This window comes from Callithrix jacchus, chromosome 5 (genome assembly GCF_049354715.1).
Source record: "Callithrix jacchus isolate 240 chromosome 5, calJac240_pri, whole genome shotgun sequence".
In the NCBI taxonomy this organism is placed as follows: domain Eukaryota; kingdom Metazoa; phylum Chordata; class Mammalia; order Primates; family Cebidae; genus Callithrix; species Callithrix jacchus.
The window spans coordinates 4194997-4213694 of NC_133506.1; the positions used below are offsets into that span (position 1 = coordinate 4194997).

At 42.0% G+C, this 18698-nt stretch overlaps 1 protein-coding gene across 5 annotated transcripts in view; it reads left to right on the forward strand.

Annotated features, from left to right (window-relative positions):
• Positions 1–806, forward strand: part of EDEM2 (ER degradation enhancing alpha-mannosidase like protein 2) — a 31384-nt gene extending 30578 nt beyond the window's left edge. For all 5 annotated transcript variants that reach the window (XR_013535020.1, XM_054255068.2, XM_054255070.2 and 2 more), the window contains one exon: positions 241–806. Coding sequence is in view for 3 of the 5 variants with exons in the window: in XM_054255070.2 (XP_054111045.1) it covers positions 241–741 (501 nt within the window). In the remaining 2 variants the exon portion in view is untranslated. The remainder of the gene's footprint in view (positions 1–240) is intronic.
• The last annotated feature ends 17892 nt before the right edge of the window (positions 807–18698 follow it).

The following is an 18698-nucleotide window of genomic DNA, read 5'->3' on the forward strand; positions in this document are numbered from 1 at the left end:
AAGTAAATAAATAAACTGTAAGGCTAAGGATGGAAGCTGGGAGCCTACTGGGAAGCCGACAGGATAATCCAGGTGAGAGATGATGGTGGCTTGGGAAAGAGTGAAGGCCTGAAAGTTTCAGTGATTTGCTCACAGGCCCTCAGCTGCTTAGAGGCAGAACAGGAACTCTTAAAGGATTGTCTGCCCCTTGCTACCAAATGGTGATGCTGTTCCAACTTGCTTCCTTCTCCCACGTGTCAGATCAAAGATCTGCGAGACCACAAGCTGGACAACCGCATGGAGTCGTTCTTCCTGGCCGAGACCGTGAAATACCTCTACCTTTTGTTTGACCCAACCAACTTCATCCACAACAATGGCTCTACCTTCGACGCGGTGATCACCCCCTATGGGGAGTGCATCCTGGGGGCTGGGGGGTACATCTTCAACACAGAAGCTCACCCCATTGACCCTGCCGCCCTGCACTGCTGCCGGAGGCTGAAAGAAGAGCAGTGGGAGGTGGAGGACTTGATGAGGGAATTCTACTCTCTCAAACGGAACAGGTCAAAATTTCAGAAGAAGACTGTGAGTTCGGGGCCATGGGAACCCCCAGCAGGGCCAGGAACACTCTTCTCACCTGAAAACCATGACCAGGCAAGGGAGAGGAAACCTGCCAAACAGAAGGTCCCACTTCTCAGCTGCCCCAGTCAGCCCTTCACCTCCAAATTGGCATTACTGGGACAGGTTTTCCTAGACTCCTCGTAACCATTGGATAATTTTTTTATTTTTATTTTTTTGAGACTAAATAATAAATCTGCTTTTGGCTATCATGTTTTGGTTGTCATGTTTTACATATTGGGCTATTTTATGAGGTTTCATTCAAAGAAAGGATTGGTGGCTATGGGCAATTGTGAATCTAGTTAATTTCCTCATGCAGATGGAGAAACGGGGGCTCCAAAGATCCCAGGGTCCATAGTTGAATCTCCCTTCCTTTTCTGGTGTCTTTCGGGAAAGTGTTGTCATAAATGTATTTCTTAGTTCTTGCTCTAACCTGTGCTTCTTTTTTTCATATTTAAATTTTTTTTTTCTTTAGAAACAGGGTTTCACCATGTTGGCCAGGCTGGTCTTGAACCCCTGACCTCAGGTGATCCGCCTGCCTCAGCCTCCCAAAGTGCTGGGATTACAGGCATGAGCCACCATACCTGGCCACTTCTTGCTTTTTAGTTGACCCATCTATCCACCTGTCCTTCCATGCAACAAAGATTTATTAAGCACCTCTTTTCTTTTGAGACAGGGTCTCCCTCTGTCACCAAGGTTGGACTGTAGTGGCATGATCATGGCTCACTGCAGCCTCGACCTCCCAGGCTCAAGTGATCCTCCGATCTCAGCCTCTGGAGTAGCTGAGACCACAGGCACACACCACTCCGACTTGCCTGATTTTTAAAAAATGTTTTGTAGAGGTGGGGTCTCCCTGTGTTGCCTAGGCTGATTTCAAACTCCTGGGCTCAAACAATCCCCCGATCTCAGCGTCCTGAGTAATTGGGATTACAGGAGTGAGCCGTGGTGCTGGGCAGGCACCTTTGTGTACCAGTCCCAGCCCCAGAGGTTCAGCAGTGGACAAGGCAAACCGTTTTTATTCTTGTGGAAATTAAATTTCTAGCAGAAAGAAATAACCTAGTAAGTAGATAAAATAACATTGTGATCAGTTCTGTGAAGAAAATAGGGGGCTGTGCTAGAAAATAATGGCGAAAGATAAGTTGCTTTAGATAGGGTAGGTGGAAAAGGCTTCCCTGAGGAGGCGAGCTTTTAAACCTTAATTATGTAAAATTTTATTTTCTTTTAACTTTAAATTTTTCTTTTCATTTTTGTAAACATTAGAGATGGGGTCTTGCTTCGTTGCCCAGGCTGGTCTGGAATTCCTGGGCTCAAGCAATCCTACCTTAGCCTCCTAAAGTGCTGGGATTACAGGCATGAACCACTGTGCCTGGTCATAAATTTTTTTTTTTTTTTTTTTTTTTTGAGACAAGGTCTCACCCTGTTGCCCATCCTGTGCAGTGGCACAATCACGGCTCACTGCAAGCCCTCACCTCCTGGGCTCAAGTGATCCTCCCACCTAAGCCTCCCAAGTAGCTGGGACAGCAGGAGCATGCCACCATGCCTGGCTAATTGTTCTAATTTTTGTATTTTTTGTTGAGATGGGGTTTTGCCACATCACCCAGGCTGATCTCAAACTCCTGAGCTCAAGTATTTTGCCTGCCTTGGCCTCCCAAAGTGCTGGGAGGCATGAGCCACCATGTATGGCCAGGCTGTACAATTTTATTTTATTCTATCTTATTATTTATTTAGAGACAAGATCTCACTTACGCCCTGGCTAGAGTGAAGTGCGGTGATCTGAGCTCACTGAACCTTCCATCTTCCAGGCTCAAGCGATCCTCCCAAGTAGCTGAGACCACAGATGCATGTCACCATGCCTGGCCAAGTAAAAATTTTATATAAACAAAAGTGGAGAGAACAGGACAGCAATCCCTTGTATGCTCATCACCCAGTTTCAACAAACTAGCTTCAAAGATGGTACACTCATGGCCAACCTTATTTCATTTACATTCACACTAGATTATTTGGGATTCCAAATATTTTATTCTTAAAAGTATTTCAGAATGCATCTCCAAAGTATGCCTGTAGAAATCAATAATCATTCCTTGGTATCCTCTCCAATTAATGTTCAAATGTTTTGTTTCATAACTTTGTATTATAGTTTGTTTGAATCAGGACCCACATAGGGTTGATTTATATATGTGAAATTTGATTATATGTCTCTGAAGTATCTTTTATAGGAGTTCTTTCCCTCTCCCTCCCTCCCTGCCTCCCTCCTTCCCTCCCTTCCCACTCCTCCTCTATTTTCATTGCACTTTGTTTAAGACAACAGTTGTATGCCTTAGAGATTTCCCATATTATGGATTTTTTTAATTGCATCTCTGAGATATTTATTATAATAGCTGTTTTTTAAAGTTGATATTAAGACCTAGAGGCATCATCAGATTTGGATTTTTACTTTTGTTTTTATTTGTGTATTTATTCTGAGACAGGGTCTTACCCTGTCACCCAGTGGCATGATCACAGTTCACTGCAGCCTCAGCCTCCCAGGCTCAAGTGATTCTCCTGCCTCAGCCTCCCAAGCAGCTGGGAGTACAGGTTCACACCACCATGCCTGGTAATTTTAAAAATTTTTGTTTAGTTGGGGTCCCACATGTTGCCTAGGCTGGTTTTTTTTTTTTCCTCTAAGAATGGTTCATAAGCACTGTTGTTTCTTTCAGTCAAGAGACACATGATGTCTGCTTGTCTGTTACTAATAGCCATTTGGTGATCATTGCTTAGATTCATTATTTCAACAGGGGTTTCAAAATAAATTTTAATTAGGCTAGACTACTTCTCTGTTTTTTTTCTTTTTTTGGAGATGAAGTTTTGTTCTTGGTGCCCAGGCCAGAGTGCAATGGCTTGATCTTGGCTCACTGCAACCTCCACCTCTGAGTTCAAGCAACTCTCCTGCCTCAGCCTCCCAAGTACCTGGGATTACAGGCATGCGCCACCACACCCAGCTAATTTTACATTTTTAGTAGAGACAGGGTTTCACCATTTTTGGTCAGGCTGGTCTCAAACTTCCGACCTCAGGCAATCCACCTACCACAGTCTCCCAAAGTGCTGGGAATATAGGCATGAGCCACTGCGCCTGGCCAAGCTAGACTGCTTCTCTAAAGAAAGACTTCTCTCATCAACTCTTTGGATTCCTTGCGGTAGAGTTTATTCAATTCATTCAAGTATTTGATTCTTTTTTTTTTTTTGAGACAGAGTCTCGCTGTGTCACCAGGCGCCAGGCCGGAGTGCAGTGGCGCAATCTCGGCTCACTGCAACCTCCTCTTCCTGGGTTCAAGCGATTCTCCTGCCTCAGCCTCCCAAGTAGCTGGGATTAGAGGCACGTGCCACCATGCCCAGCTAATTTTTATATTTTTTAGTAGAGACAGGGTTTGGACATGGTCTCGATCTCTTGACCTTGTGATCAACCCGCCTCGGCCTCCCAAAGTGCTGGGATTACAGGCGTGAGCCACCGCGCCCGGCCTCAAATATTTGATTCTTAACTTTTATTTTTTATTTTCCAGAATAGTGCGTTGTTTCCCTAGCATCCTCCAATGGTGACAATGAAGGTTTGCTTTGTTTTTTTTTTTTTTTAAGTATTGTGAACTCTTGGATTTAAACTCATTTGATGATTTTCAGTTCGTTGAAATTATTTTCTTATCAAAGCTCAAATTGTCCCATTTATGGCCAGTGGAAGCCTCTCTTCAAGTTAGCCCTGAGTCCTGTTAACACAACCCCAGTAGTCTTTGATAGCATCCTAGCTTTCTGGTATTACACGTTGTTCCAACCTCTGCTGATCTCGTTTCTATTGAAACCCTGAATCAACTGTTTCTCTAAATAGCTCAGGAGGTAACTTTTTTTTTTTTTAGACTAGTCAAGTGCAGTAGTGAGAAGGGAGGTAACTTTTAATCAGGAATTTGTCTGGCTTTATCTGCCAACCTCATCTTTGCCCATGAACCTTGGCTAATTCAGCTGCTCATCATTTTCTTCCATACCATGGCAAACCTCTGTTGCTACCTTGATAGGCAGGGATATACCTCCTGCCTTCTCTTCTATTACTATGCCTCAAATAGAGACCCAGGCCTACACATAGTTCCCCATAATATAGACAAGAACTGCTATGACTTTAAACAAGACTTGACTGAAAGCCGAGGCATAATGGAAGGAAATTACATCATTTACTAGCTAACAGCTGCTCTTAGAACCACGGTCCACTCCATTATTCAGGTTTCTTTGTGGCCAAGGCCAGCTCATCCAAACACCCAGGGATACCCTTGGTCATCGATCAACACCCCAGATTCCAGGCCAGATCAGAGAGAGGAAAGAAAGTCCCTTCCTAAACCCCACTCTTTCCTAACTTAGAAAGTTTGTACTTTTCTATGAATTAATTGGCATGAAGTTGTCCTGTCATTTTTTGTTCCTTTTTTTTTTTTTTTTGAGAAAAGGTCTTGCTCTGTTGCCCAGGTTGGAGTACAGTGGCATGATCATGACTCACTGCAGCCTTGACCTCCCACACTCAAGCAATCCTCCTGCCTCAGCCTTCCAAGTAGCTGGTACTCCAGGTGTGCACCATCACACCTGGCTAATTAAAACATTTTTGTGGGGGCCACGGTGGCTCCGGCCAGTTGTCCTGGCGCTTTAGGAGGCGAGGCCATGAGTTCAAGGCCAACCTGAGCAACGTTACATGCTCTCATTGATTGAGATAGATAGATGGATGGATGGATGGATGGATGGATGGATGGATAGATGGATGGATGGATAGATGGATAGATGGATGGATGGATAGATAGATAGATAGATAGATAGATAGATAGATAGATAGATAGATAGATAAAACATTTTTGTGTGTGGAGACAGGGTTTGCCCAGAATGGTCTCAAACTCCTGGCATCCAAATTGTCCTCCTGCCTTAGCCACCCAAAGTGCTGGGAGTACAGGTGTGAGCCACCATGCCTGGCCTGTTTTTTAATAGTTAATATTAAAAATGTCTTTTCTTTTTCTTGATTAGTCTTGCCAGAGATTTCTCATTTTATTACTCTTTTTGAAGAACAAACTTGGGACTGACTTGTTGCTGTCAAGTGTATGTTTGTCTACTGTGCTAATTTCTGCTTTGATCTTATTTCCTTCCTTCCTTCTGCTTTCTTTGAGTCTGCTGGAATTGCTTATTACTGTGGCATAATCTAGTGTGTAGGATATCTTCCATTGGCCCCTGTGGATGTACTTTTTACCTTTTTTCACCCTATTCTTTGCCCCAAGAAGTTCATTCTCCTTTGTTCTTGTAGTCCTGTATGAGCTACATTAGTGGGCTCATTCTTCCTGGCTTCCAGTTGGGTCCATCCAAGGGGGATCCCAGACAGGAGATCGGTAAAAGGGAGTAGAATGAGTTCAGGGCATTTATCCCTCTGGCTCCCTTCTTGCAGGGTTGCTTCAGGCTGGCTACATCTCTCAATCGAAAGGTATCATTTCTGGCTGAGCAAGGTGGCTCACACCTGTAACCCCAACGCTTGGGAGGCAGAGATGGGAGGATTGCTTGAGCCCAGGAGTTCAGGACCAACCTGGGCAACACAGCGAGACCCCATCTCTCTATATATGTTTATAAAAAGAGTATCCTTTTATCCCAAGGTGCCCACCTCTACACAACTTTTTATTTTCAGGTGACGGTTAATTTTGTGTGTTAACCTGGCTGGACCACTGGGTACTCCACTATTTGGTCAAACATTATTCTGAGTTTTCTGCAAGGTTGTTTTTGGATGAGATGAACATTTTAATTGGTGAAGAAGATTGCCCCCCATAATGTGGGTAGGCCTCATTCAATCAGCTGGAGCCTGAAGAGACGGCCTCTTCCTTACTTGAGAGGGAATTCTCCAGCAGTCTGCTCTAGGGCTTCATCTGTGCCACTGGCTCTCCTGAGTTTCAAACCTGTCAGCCCACACTGCACATTTGGACTTGCCAATCTCTGCAATTGTGTGAGCCAATTCCTTATAAACCTGTTTTTTTTTTTTGTGACACTCTCCCTCTGCCTCTGTCGCCCAGGCTCGAGTGCAGTGGCACAATCTCGGCTCACTGCAGCCTCTGCCTCCTGGGTCCAAGTGATTCTCCTTCTTCAGCCTCCCGAGTAGCTGGGACTACAGGCAGGCACCACCACACCTGGCTAATTTTTTGTATTTTTAGTAGAGATGGGGTTTCACCATGTTGACCAGGATGGTGTCGATCTCCTGACCTCATGATCCACCCACCTTGGCCTCCCAAAGTGTTGGGATTACAGATGTGAGCCACTGCGCCTGGCCAATAAACCTCTTTCTATACACACACGTATTCTTTTATTTAATTTTTTTTGAGATGGAATTTTGCTCTTGTTGCCCAGGCTGGAGTGCAGTGGCGCAGTCTCGGCTCACTGCAACCTCTGCCTCCTGGGTTCAAGTGATTCTCCTGCCTCAACCTCCCAATTAGCTGGGATTATAGACACCTGCCACTATGACCAGCTAATTTTTGTATTTAGTAGAGACAGGGTTTCACCATGTTAGGCTGTTCTCAAACTCCTGACCTCAGGTGATCTACCCACCTCGGCCTCCCAAAGTGCTAGGATTATAGGTGTGAGCCACAGCACCTGGCCTTACACACACATATTCTATTAGTTCTGTTTTGTAACTCTAATACAGTAACCATTCTCTTATTCCCTTCAGGCTAGGGATAGGATTAGCTGTATAGGACTACTGTATTTTCCCTGTGATTCTCTAACACTCTGCCCGCACCTTTGTAAGTAGTCTCTTTATTAAACCTTCCACTAATCTTTCTAATTTGAATGAGTCATCTATTTCCTGTCAGGTTCCTGGCTAATATACTTAGAGACCATTATGGCTGGTTTATATCCTTAAAGTCTAAAGTTAATCACATATGCTAATTAACCTCAATGTAGCCATTCTGCAATGTATGTATATTTCAAAACAACATGTACTTGATAAATAAATACTAATCTTATTTGTCAACATAAATAAATTTTTAATGATTTATTTTTTTAAAAAGGCCAGAAGCAGTGGTTTAAGCCTATAATCCAGCACTTTGGGAGGCCAGGATGGGTGGATAGCTCAAGTCCAGGAGTTTAAGACCTGGGTAACGTGGTGAAACCCTGTCTCTACTAAAAATAGAAAAATTAGCTGGGCATGGTGGCTCGCACCTGTAGTCCCAGCTTTTAGGGAAGCTGAGGCAGGAGATGTTAGTGAGGACACAGAGAATTTGGAATTTTCTTTTTAAATTTTTTTTTCTATTTTTTTTTGAGACAGGGTCTCACTCTCTTGCCCAGGCTGGAGTGCAGTGGTGTAATCCAAGCTCACTGAAGCCTTGACTTCTGGGGCTGAAGTGATCCTCCCCTCTCAGCCTCCCAAGTAGCTAGGACCACAGGCACATGCCACCATGCCTGGCTAATTTTTTATTTTTTGTAGAGACAAGGTTTTGCCACATTGCCCGGGCTGGTCTTGAACTCGTGAGCTCAAGTGATCTGCCAGCCTCAGCCTCCCAACGTGCTGGGATTACAGGCATTAGCCGCCACGCCTGGCCCTGGAATTTTCATCCATTGCTGGTGGAGATGTGAAATGGGGCAGCTGGTTTGGAAAAGTTTGTTGGTTTATCAAAAATTAAATATTATCCAGCCTGGCCAACATGGCGAGACCCATCATGAGGTCAGGAGATTGAGACTATCCTGGCCAACATGGTGAAACCCCATCTCTACTAAAAATACAAAAATTAGCCAGATATTGTGTCACACACCTGTAATCCCAGCTACTTGGGAGACCGGGGCACGAGAATCACTTGAACCAGGGAGCCAGAGGTTTCAGTGAGCCAAGATCATGCCACTGCACTCCAGCCTGGTGACAGAGAGAGATTCTGTCTCAAAAAAGAAAAAGAAAACATAAATACCCCACCCACCCATCTCCTACCACTCCCCACCAGCCCATGAAGCAGAAGTAGTTTGCAAGCCCAGTGTGGGGGTATAAATCCAGCCTTGAAGAATAAAGTTATCAAAGAAAACATTCTGCATGCAGAGAGGTAAGCTGTTTATTGTATTTTTTACAAACTCCCTTGCAGTAGTTAATAGTTTAGTGCCTTAGAGTAGTGTTTTTGAGACGTTGCTCATGACCCTTTAGTGGGTCAAGAAATAAATTTAATGTGTCCCACTAACTTTTTAAATAATGAAATAGAATGGATTAGAAAATATTAGAGTGCCTCATATGGATTCTAGATAAGAACCAAGGACATTAGCATATTACTAACCGAACAAGGCTAATTGCATTACATTGTGGGAGAGACAGAAGAGGCGATGTGAAAAATGTACACATTAGCTAAAAGCAGTTTGTTGTATTTGGTGCATTGTTATCTCATTGGATTTTCTGGCATATGACTGTCAATATGATCATCAAGACAGAATACTGTATTGTTTTTTGTTTTTTTTGTTTTTTTTTTTTGGAGGCAGAGTTTCACTCTTGTTGCCCAGGCTGGAGTACAGTGTTGCCATCTCGGCTCACTGCAACCTCTGCCTCCTGGGTTCAAGGATTCTCCTGCCTCAGCCTCCTGAGTAGCTGGAATTATAGGCATACGCCACCATGCTCAGCTAATTTTTTTTTTTTTTGAGATGAAATCTTACTCTGTTTCCCAGGCTGGAGTGCAGTGGCACAATCTTTGCTCACTGCAACCTCTGCCTCCTGGGTTCAAGCAATTCTCTACCTCAACCTCCCAAGTAGCTGGGATTACAGGCACCCACCACCATGCCTGGCTAATTTTTGTACTTTTAGTAGATACGGGTTTCACCATCTTGGCCAGGCTGGTCTTGAACTCCTGACATCATGATACACCTGCCTCAGCCTCCCAAAATGCTGGGATTACAGGTGTGAGCCACAGCGCCTGCCTATTGTTTTTGTATTTTTAGTAGAGGTGGGGTTTCACCATGTTGGGCAGGCTGGTCTCCAACTCCTGACCTCAAATGATCCACCTGCCTTGGCCTCCCAAAGTGCTAAGATTACAGGTGTGAGCCACCGCACCCAGCTGTGTATTGTTTAATTTTATATCAACATATTTTGTAGTTAGTTGTGAATTGAAGAGTGGAGTAATTATTTATTTATTGCAATATTGCTATGACTTTCAAATGGGTTTTGATTAGGAATTTGCAGTACAGTTCTTCAGAAAGTTTATAATCAGATAAAAAAAATTAGAATATGCAACAATTGTAGCATTTTAATTGAACTAGTTCAAATTTTTCTTAAGTTGACTGTTTCAATCTATGAAGAACAAGAATAATAAGGTGAAAAACATGGGAAGAGTAAATGGAAATATTGGAGAAAATGTCAACTCTAATCAACAGACTGACATTTGCATCTTGTTAAAAAGGGTAAATGCTTGTTTCATGTGGTCCATGAGGAAAAAAGAAAGGGTGAATCCAAGCTTTGCCTTATTTATTTATTTTATTAAAGACGGGGGTCTCACTATGTTTACTAGGCTGGTCTTGAACTCCTGGTCTTGAGCCCTCCCATGTCGGCCCCCAAAGTGCTGGGATTACAGGCATGAGCCACCATGCCCATGCAGCTCACGCCTGTAATCCCAGCACTTTGGGAGGCCAAGGCGGATGGATCACCTGAGGTCAGGAGTTTGAGACCAGCCTGACCAACATGGCAAAACCCCATCTCTATCTACTAAAAGTACAAAAATTAGCTGGGTGTGGTGGCAGATGCCTGTAATCCCAGCTACTCTGGAGGGTGAGGCAGAAGAATTGCTTGAACCTGAGAAGCAGAGGTTGCTGTGAGCTGAGATCACACTCTCCAGCCAGAATGATAATTGCAATATGTATATATATAATTTTATCAAATGTGTAAAACCAACTAAAATATGTACACCAGTGCATCATAATGATGTTCTTGCAAATGAGAGTTTAAAACCATCAAAACAAAAGATGCTTAGAAACATGACATGCTGAATTTGACGAATTCAGTCTCTCAAATATTTCCAAAGAAAGAAAACATATATAATGTGTTAGGCAAATTTTATGATTCATGTTGTGACTGTCAGTGAGAAAGTCTTGTTATTGTTGTATTTGGTTGCATATTATGTGCCAAAAGAAAAAATCGCTCACATGGTTCCTGAAAAAAATGATTCTCTGGCAGGTATTTTGGTGTACACAGTTTTTATGGTATATCAAGTGATAACAATATACCAGTCAGTAATAGAGTTTCTCCTTGAATCGATAGTGTTGCAGACTGTTGGAAACAATGCTTATTATGCCGTTACAATCTCATATAGATTTTGTAATCCAACAAGAGAACGTCAGGTTGAAAGTTGCACAACTCTTAGTTTATACCTTATACGAGTGGTAAGAACATTTTAAAGAGGGTCTTCTTGTTTGGTTAATCTTCTCCCACAAAACTGAATTAAAAGCATGTAGAGAATTGACAGTTGTAACTTTGGCCAATACATATTAGTCCAGAAAAATGTGAAGGCATCTTATGAGAGTAGCAAATATCAATGAAAATATAATAAAGTTATTATAAAATTGTTAGAAGAATCTGAAAGCAATGCTACTTGGAATACTCTTTTATGTGCTGTAAATCTTTGGAAAATAAAGAGATCCTGCTAAAATTCATATATATGTTGGAGGAGAAAACAGTGATAATCAATTTCTTGAAAACAAATTTTCAGGGATTACAGCTGACCGTATCATTTACTTTAGCAAGTCAAAGTTGGCCAATCATATCAATTTTGGCCAATCTAACCAATATTTTTTTACATCCTTAGAGAATTAAATTAGAAGCTGTTCCAACATGCCGAGCCTGTCCAAGCATTCCAAATGACATTACCTCTATGGCAAGCAAGATTCCAAATAGTATTATGTGCCACTGGGTTAGTGATGGTCAAATGTGGTCCTGGTGCAGAGGCAACAGCATTACTAGGGTTGTTGTTAGGAGTAAAACTCATGGGCCCCATCCTTGACCTTCTGAATCAGAAATTCTGGGGTGGAGCCAGCCAACCCCTGCAGGTGATTCTAATGCAAGCTCAAGAATGAGAACAAGGGTATTAAATGTTCCCAACATTGCTGCAACAAATTGATGCAACTTTATTAATGAAAGCAGTTTGTATTAATCCATTCTCATGCTGCCAATAAAGTCATACTTGAGACTGGGTAATTTATAAAGGAAAGAGATTTCATTGACTCATAGTTCCACACACCTGGGGAAGCCTCAGAAACATACAATCATAGTGGAAGGGGAAGCAAACAAGGTCTTCTTCACATGGCAGCAGCAAGAAGTGACAAGTGAATAGGAGGAAAGCCCCTTCTAAAAACCATCAGATCTTTTGAGAACTCACTCATGATCAGAACAGCATGGAGGTAACTGCCCCCATGATTCACTTACCTCACACCAAGGGTCCCTCCTGTGACACATGGGGATTATGGGAACTACAATTCAAAATGAGATTTGGGTTGGGACACAGCCAAACCATATCACAGTTTGAACTGAATGAAATGAAATTAGAGATTCTTTTGCACCTTATCTGCTATGTTAGTGTCAATGTTATGTTGCTTTCATGTCAGTTGGTGATGTTTTTTCCTGGTCTTTGAAAGAAATTATGTGATGTTGGGATTATTTCTTCTTTAAAAGTTTGGTAGATTTCATAGGTATTAGGGACTGGAGTTTTCTTTGTGGGAAGTTTTTTAATTATAGATGAAATGTCTTTCCTTTCCTTTCCTTTCTTTCTTTTTTTTTTTTTTTTTGAGACCGAGTCTAGCTCTGTTGCCCAGACTGGAGTGCAGTGGCAGTCTCAGCTCACTGCAACGTCTGCCTCCCAGGTTCAAGTGATTCTCCTGCCTCAGCCTCCCAAGTACAAGTGCCTGCCACCACACACCTGTACTTACAGGTAAGATTTCAGGTGCCTGCCATCACACCTGGCTAATTTTTTGTATTTTTAGTAGAGATGGGATTTCACCATGTTGGCCAGGCTGGTCTTGAACTCCTGACCTCCCAAAGTGCTGAGATTACAGGCGTGAGCCACCAAACCTGGCCAATGAAATGTCTTCAATAGTTATGGGATGATTACAATTTTCTATTATGTTTTATGTCCATTTAGATAAGCCTGTTTTTCTAGAAATTTCTCTGTTCCACATAAATTTTCAAATATAGAGGCATAAAGTTATTGATCATGTTTTCTTATGATTTTTTAGTGCTGAAGAATCTGAAATGATATTCCCTTTTCAAATTTCTGACATTAATTTTTGGTTGGAATCTCTTCTTTTTATTCATGGAGTCTGTTCTAATTTGATCAATTGTTTTCTAGGATTACATCGCAACGCCCAATCTGGGATTTTTTTTCTTTCTATTTGCAGCTTTGAAAAAAACAGAAAAATTATTGTTCTGTGAGATGTTAATATTAGAGAAACCTGGGTGGCAGGTGTAAGGAAACTGTCTGGACTATCTTTGCCATCTCTTTAGGAAATCTAAAATTATTCCAAATTAAAAAGATTTTTAAAAACAGAAAAATTGTATTAATTATCCACTTATTCATCAAGCTTTGCTCAGAGGGCTGTGGGTTATATATAAGACAATGGAAATTTGTCACTTGTGAGGAGCTTCCAAAGAATGTAGTACAGATTCAGAGGCAGCAGCTTCTAGATTTTGTTTTTCTTTTTAGGATGTATATTTGGGTCAGACACAGTGGCTTATGCCTATAATTCCAATGTATTGAAAGGTAGGGTGACAGGATTGCTGGAGGCCAGGAGTTTGACAAGCCTGAGCAACATAGTGAGAACCTATCTCTATGAACATATTTTTTTTAAAATGCTTGTGTGGATTGGAGCCCTGATGGTAATTGCTTATGTGTCTGCCTTCCTCCACTAGACTTGGGCCCTAGAAGGCACAGGCTATATTTGTGTTATTCACAGATGTATCCCCAATGCCTGGGACAGAGCTTGTACATAGTAAGTTTTCAAGAAACATCTGGTGAATGAATGTAATTCAATGACTACATGCCTTTATTTATAATAGTATGTATTCTAGTGTGCTGTGATAATTTGTTAGTTTGTGAAATCTCTATTTTATTCACCTTTGTTAAGATGACATGTATCAAACCCTTAGTATAGTCAGGAACATAAATGGTAGGTCTTGTCTTTTTCTTTTTGAGATAGGGTCTCACTCTGTTGCCCAGGCTGGACTGTGCAATCTCTCTCACTGCAGCCTCAACCCCCAGGGCTCAAGCAATTCTCCTATACCTCAGCCTCCCAAGTAGCTGGGACCACAGGCACGCACCACCATGCCGGGCTAATTTTTTAAAAAATTATTTGTAGAGATGAGGTCTCGCTCTGTTGCCCAGGCTTGTCTCCAACTCCTGGGCTCAAGTGATCCTCCTGCTTCAGCCTCCCACAGTGCTGGGATTTCAGATGTGAGCCACCACTTGGGGCCTAGGTCTTTTTTAAATGTTAATTTTCTTATTTTCTTCCCTTTGAATTCCTTTGCATGTAGCACAATCTCTAATATATAATAGGTGTTTAGAGATTTGGAGGTCACTGTAAATAATCCAAGAACCCCTGGCAAAATGTGTGTGTCTGTGTGTGTGTGTGTGTGTGTGTGTGTGTGTGTGTCTGTCTGTCTGTCTTTCTGTCTGTCTGTGTGTCAGACGCATGCATCATTTGGGGAAACGTTTCAAGTTTACATCATAAAAGTCTTCAGCATTGCTGAAGAACGGCTGTTGTAGATTAAGGAGTGACGAGCTTTGGAAGGTAAGAATCTACATCTGTAGAGATCGGAACAAAAATTTAGAGATATTGTATTTTCTGAAGTCAGAACCAATCATAGAGTGGGGCAAGTTTAAGTCTTATAGGGACCATTTGTATAAGAATGTTCAAAGTAGCTATATTTATATTAGCCCCAAACTAACCCAAAACATCCATCAATGGAAAATGGATGAACAAATTGTGTATATTTATGCAACAAAATACTTCTGTAGGGCCAAGGGAAAACTTCCTCTTTCCCCTCTGAAGGTTTGCTGAAAATCACTGACAAAAAGACAGATTTATAGGAGAAAAGCGTACACATTTATTGGATCACAGTTTTATTTGACACGGGAGCCTTCAGAATGAAGACCCAAGGATACAGGCAAAACTGTCCATTTTTTATGCTTAGGTTTAACAAAGTGTGTAGAAATATGATTGGACAAAGAGGGCTTCATCTAACCCTAGTAGACAGCGTTGGGAGACGCAGCAAGGCCTGCCTGTCTAGATTCTTCTGGGCTTTCCTGTGTACCATTCCTTCCCTCTGGGTGTGTAGCAGGACCCTCTCTGGAATGAGGGTCTTATGACCTACAATCAAACAAAGTAGGCCTGATAATTTCTTTACGGCCAGTTTATGCACAGAAAGGTGTGTGTGGGTTAGGGGGAGGGAATTAGAGTAATATTTTAAGGTTTGGTTTTACCGCTGGCTAGGGGAAGGAGGAAGGTTTCTGGCTTTTCTTTTTTTGAGATGGAGTTTAGCTCTTGTGCCCAGGTTGGAGTGCAGTGTCATGATCTCAGCTCGCCACAACCTCTGCCTCATGGGTTCAAGCAATTCTCCTGCCTCAGCCTCCAGAGTACCTGGGGTTACAGATGCCTGCCACCACACCCAGCTAATTTTTGTATTTTTAGTAAAGACGAGGTTTCACCATGTTAGCCAGGCTAGTGGCTAACATCACTTCTGACCTCAGGTGATTCACCCATCTTGGCGTCCCAAAGTGCTGGGATTACAGGCATGAGCCACCATGCCCAGCAGTTTCTGGTTTCTAAGGCCTGTCTTGAGAAAGAGGGATTCTAATTTTTATGACTAGCCTCAGGGGAGAATGAGAGGCCAGAGACAGAAGGTAGGAGAAGATCAGAGAGAGAGAGCTGTTCTGAAGCCTTTTTCATAGGGTATCATTTTTATTTTTTCAGAGACAGGGTCTTACTCTGTCACCCAGGCTGGAGTGCAGTGGTAGGATCATAGCTAACTACAGACCCCAACTCCTGTGCTCAAGCAGTCCTCCCATGTCAGCCTCCCAAGGAGCTGGAACCATAGGTATGTGCCACCAAGCCCAGCTCATTTTTAATTTTTTTTGTAGAGACTCCTGGTTTCAAGCGATCCTTGCACCTCAGCTTTCCAAAGTGCTGGGATTATAGGTGTGAGGCACTGTACCTGGCCCTGGGCTATGATTTCCTGAGACCATACACTTCCCAGTAGTAAAAAGGAATGAACCACAGGCAGAACAATATGGATGAATCTCGAAAACATCATCCTGAGTGAATTAAGCTAAACACAAAAGACTACATATTAGATGGTTCCACTTATATGAAGTTATTGAGCAGTCAGAATTAATCTATGATAAAAATTAGAACAGTGGAAAGGTACATTTTCTCTTTTGGAGCTAATACGTAACAAGTGCATGAGAACTTTCTGGAGTAATGGAAATGTTCTATATCCATTGGGGGTATTGGTTAAATTAAGTTGTTGGTTACACAAGTATATACCTATGTCAGAATTCATCAGATTAGACATTACTCAATATCTGTGCATTTCATTTTATGTAAAAATACTGTAATGAAACCAAGGGAAAACAGAATAACAACATTAATGGTTTATAACACATAAATTATAATTTAGGAGTCTGTAGTGATACCCCAGAAAAAAGGCAGGAGCTCCTTTTGGGGGGGGGATATTACCTAATAAAGGGGGAAGCAATGATAGAATCAGAAAGTTACTGTTTTGCAACCCCAGCATAGTACTCCAGGCAGGGATCATCAAGGGATGATAAAAACTACTGAGTGAGGGCCAGGTGCGGTAGCTCAGGCCTGTAACCCCAGTACTTTGGGAGGCTGAGGTGGGTGGATCACCTGAGGTCGGGAGTTTGAGACGAGCCTGGGCAACATGGTGATACTCTGTGTCTACTAAAACAAACAAACAAAACCAACCAACCAAACAAACAAAAAAAAACTTGCCGAGTGTGGCGGCTTGTGTCTGTAGTCCCAGCTACTTGGGATGGAGGCTGAGGCAAGAGAAGAGGAAGATGAAGAGGAGGAGGAAGAGGAAGAGGAAGGGGAGAAGAAGAAAAGAAAGAGGAAGAGAAGAAAAGAAGGAGGAGGAGAAGAGGAAAAGGAGGAGGAGGAGGAGGAGAGGAGGAGGAGCAGGAGGAGGAAAGAAGGTTGCAGTGAGCCGAGACTGTGCCACTGCACTCTTGCCTGGGCAACAGAGCGAGATTTCATCTCAAAAAAACAAACAAAAACACTACTGGGTGAAAGGTGGGTGGGGAACAAGAGTCTCGGGGTCTTGAATGCCACAGATTACTTATTAACTCCAAAAGGTACCTTTCCAATGAAGACATTATCCGACAGATCAAACTTAGCATCATCAATAATGGGACAAATGTACACAATTTTCTTCCAATATGAAGCAATGGGAAAGACACGCCATCACCTAATATTCTAATCCTAATCAAATCATGAGAACACAATAAAGCAGATCCAGATGGTGGGGCATTCAGTACAACGGACCTGGATCCCAAAATTGTCAATATCCTGAAAGGACAAAAGAGATGAGATTAAAAGATAGTAACAAGACATCGCTTTCAAATGCATGCATGATCCTTGATTGAACTCTGAATTGGGGGAAAAGACTGTAAGGGCTATTTGGGGGGGGCAACTGCAGATATCTGAATATGGATTATAAGATAAATAATGGCCAGGCACAATCGTTTACGCCTGTAATCCCAGCAGTTTGGGAGGCCGAGGTGGGCAGATCACTTGAGATCAGCAGTTCGAGACCAGCCTGGCCAACATGGTGAAACCCCATGTCTGCTAAGAATACAAAAATTAGCTGGGTGCGGTGGTGGGGGCCTGTAATCCCAGCTACTCAGGAGGCTGAGGTAAGAGAATAGCTTGAACCCAGGATGCAGAGGTCGCAGTGAGCCAAGATCGCAACACTGTATTCCAGCCTGGGCTATAAAGCAAGACTCTGTCTCACAAAAGAATAAAAAGATAAATTATATCAATATTAAATTTCTTGGGTGTGATAGTATCATAGTTTTTTAGGAGCATATCCTTGATCTCAGGAGATACATTCTAAAACATGGAGGTGAAGTGTCATAATATCTATAATTTACTTTCAAATGGTTTAGCAAACAATGCCACATGGATGCAGCTTCTCACACTTATAATTCCAACACTCTGAGAGATAGGACAATCCCTTGAACCCAGGAGTCTAAGGCTGCAGTGAGCTGTGATTGGGCACACCACACTTCAGCCTGAGCAACAGAGCAGGACCCTGTCTCAAAAAAAAGGTTTAGCAAAACAAGCAAAAACTCAAAAACCCTCTCTCTACATATAAATGAAGTATAAAGACACACAGAGAGAGATACATATATGGAAAGACCTCTATATATATATAAAGAAAAAAATATAGTTTTTTATATTTTAAAAACTTTTATATTTAATAAAACTATATTTTATCTTTATAGAGAGAGCTCTTTCCATGCTACATAAAGATATATAAAGATAAAATATAGTTTTATAAAGATATGTAAAGATAAAACATAGTTTTATAAAGATATATAAAGATAAAATGTAGTTTTAGTATAGAACTAAAGCTATATGGAAAGAAAAAATACAGTTTTAGTAGTTGGCAAGTCTAAGCAAAGGGTATGAGTGTTCATGGTATGTCTTTCAGCTTTTCTGTAGATTTGAAAAATTTCTCCAAAAAAGCTCCGAGAAGAACAAGATGGTGCAAATAGAGTTCTTGGCCAATGGTAAATGGTCAGTAAAGGGTAGATCTTACCCAAAAGTATAAGCCCCATGAGGGCAGGGAATTTTGTATCTTTTATTTAGCACAATATCCACAGCACCTGTAACAGTGCCTGGCACATGAGGTGGTACTTAACAAACATTTAAAAGACAAATCATTGAGAGGTTGTACATTAGAAATGTAATGTTACAAAAAAAATTCACTGCAAAGGATGACACCCCAGGACAATGCACGGTGGCATGGGACAGCTATAACTATGGCCTGATGCAACTGTGCCAGTTACTCTGATTAAAATGATTTATTGTGACTCATGCCCGTAATC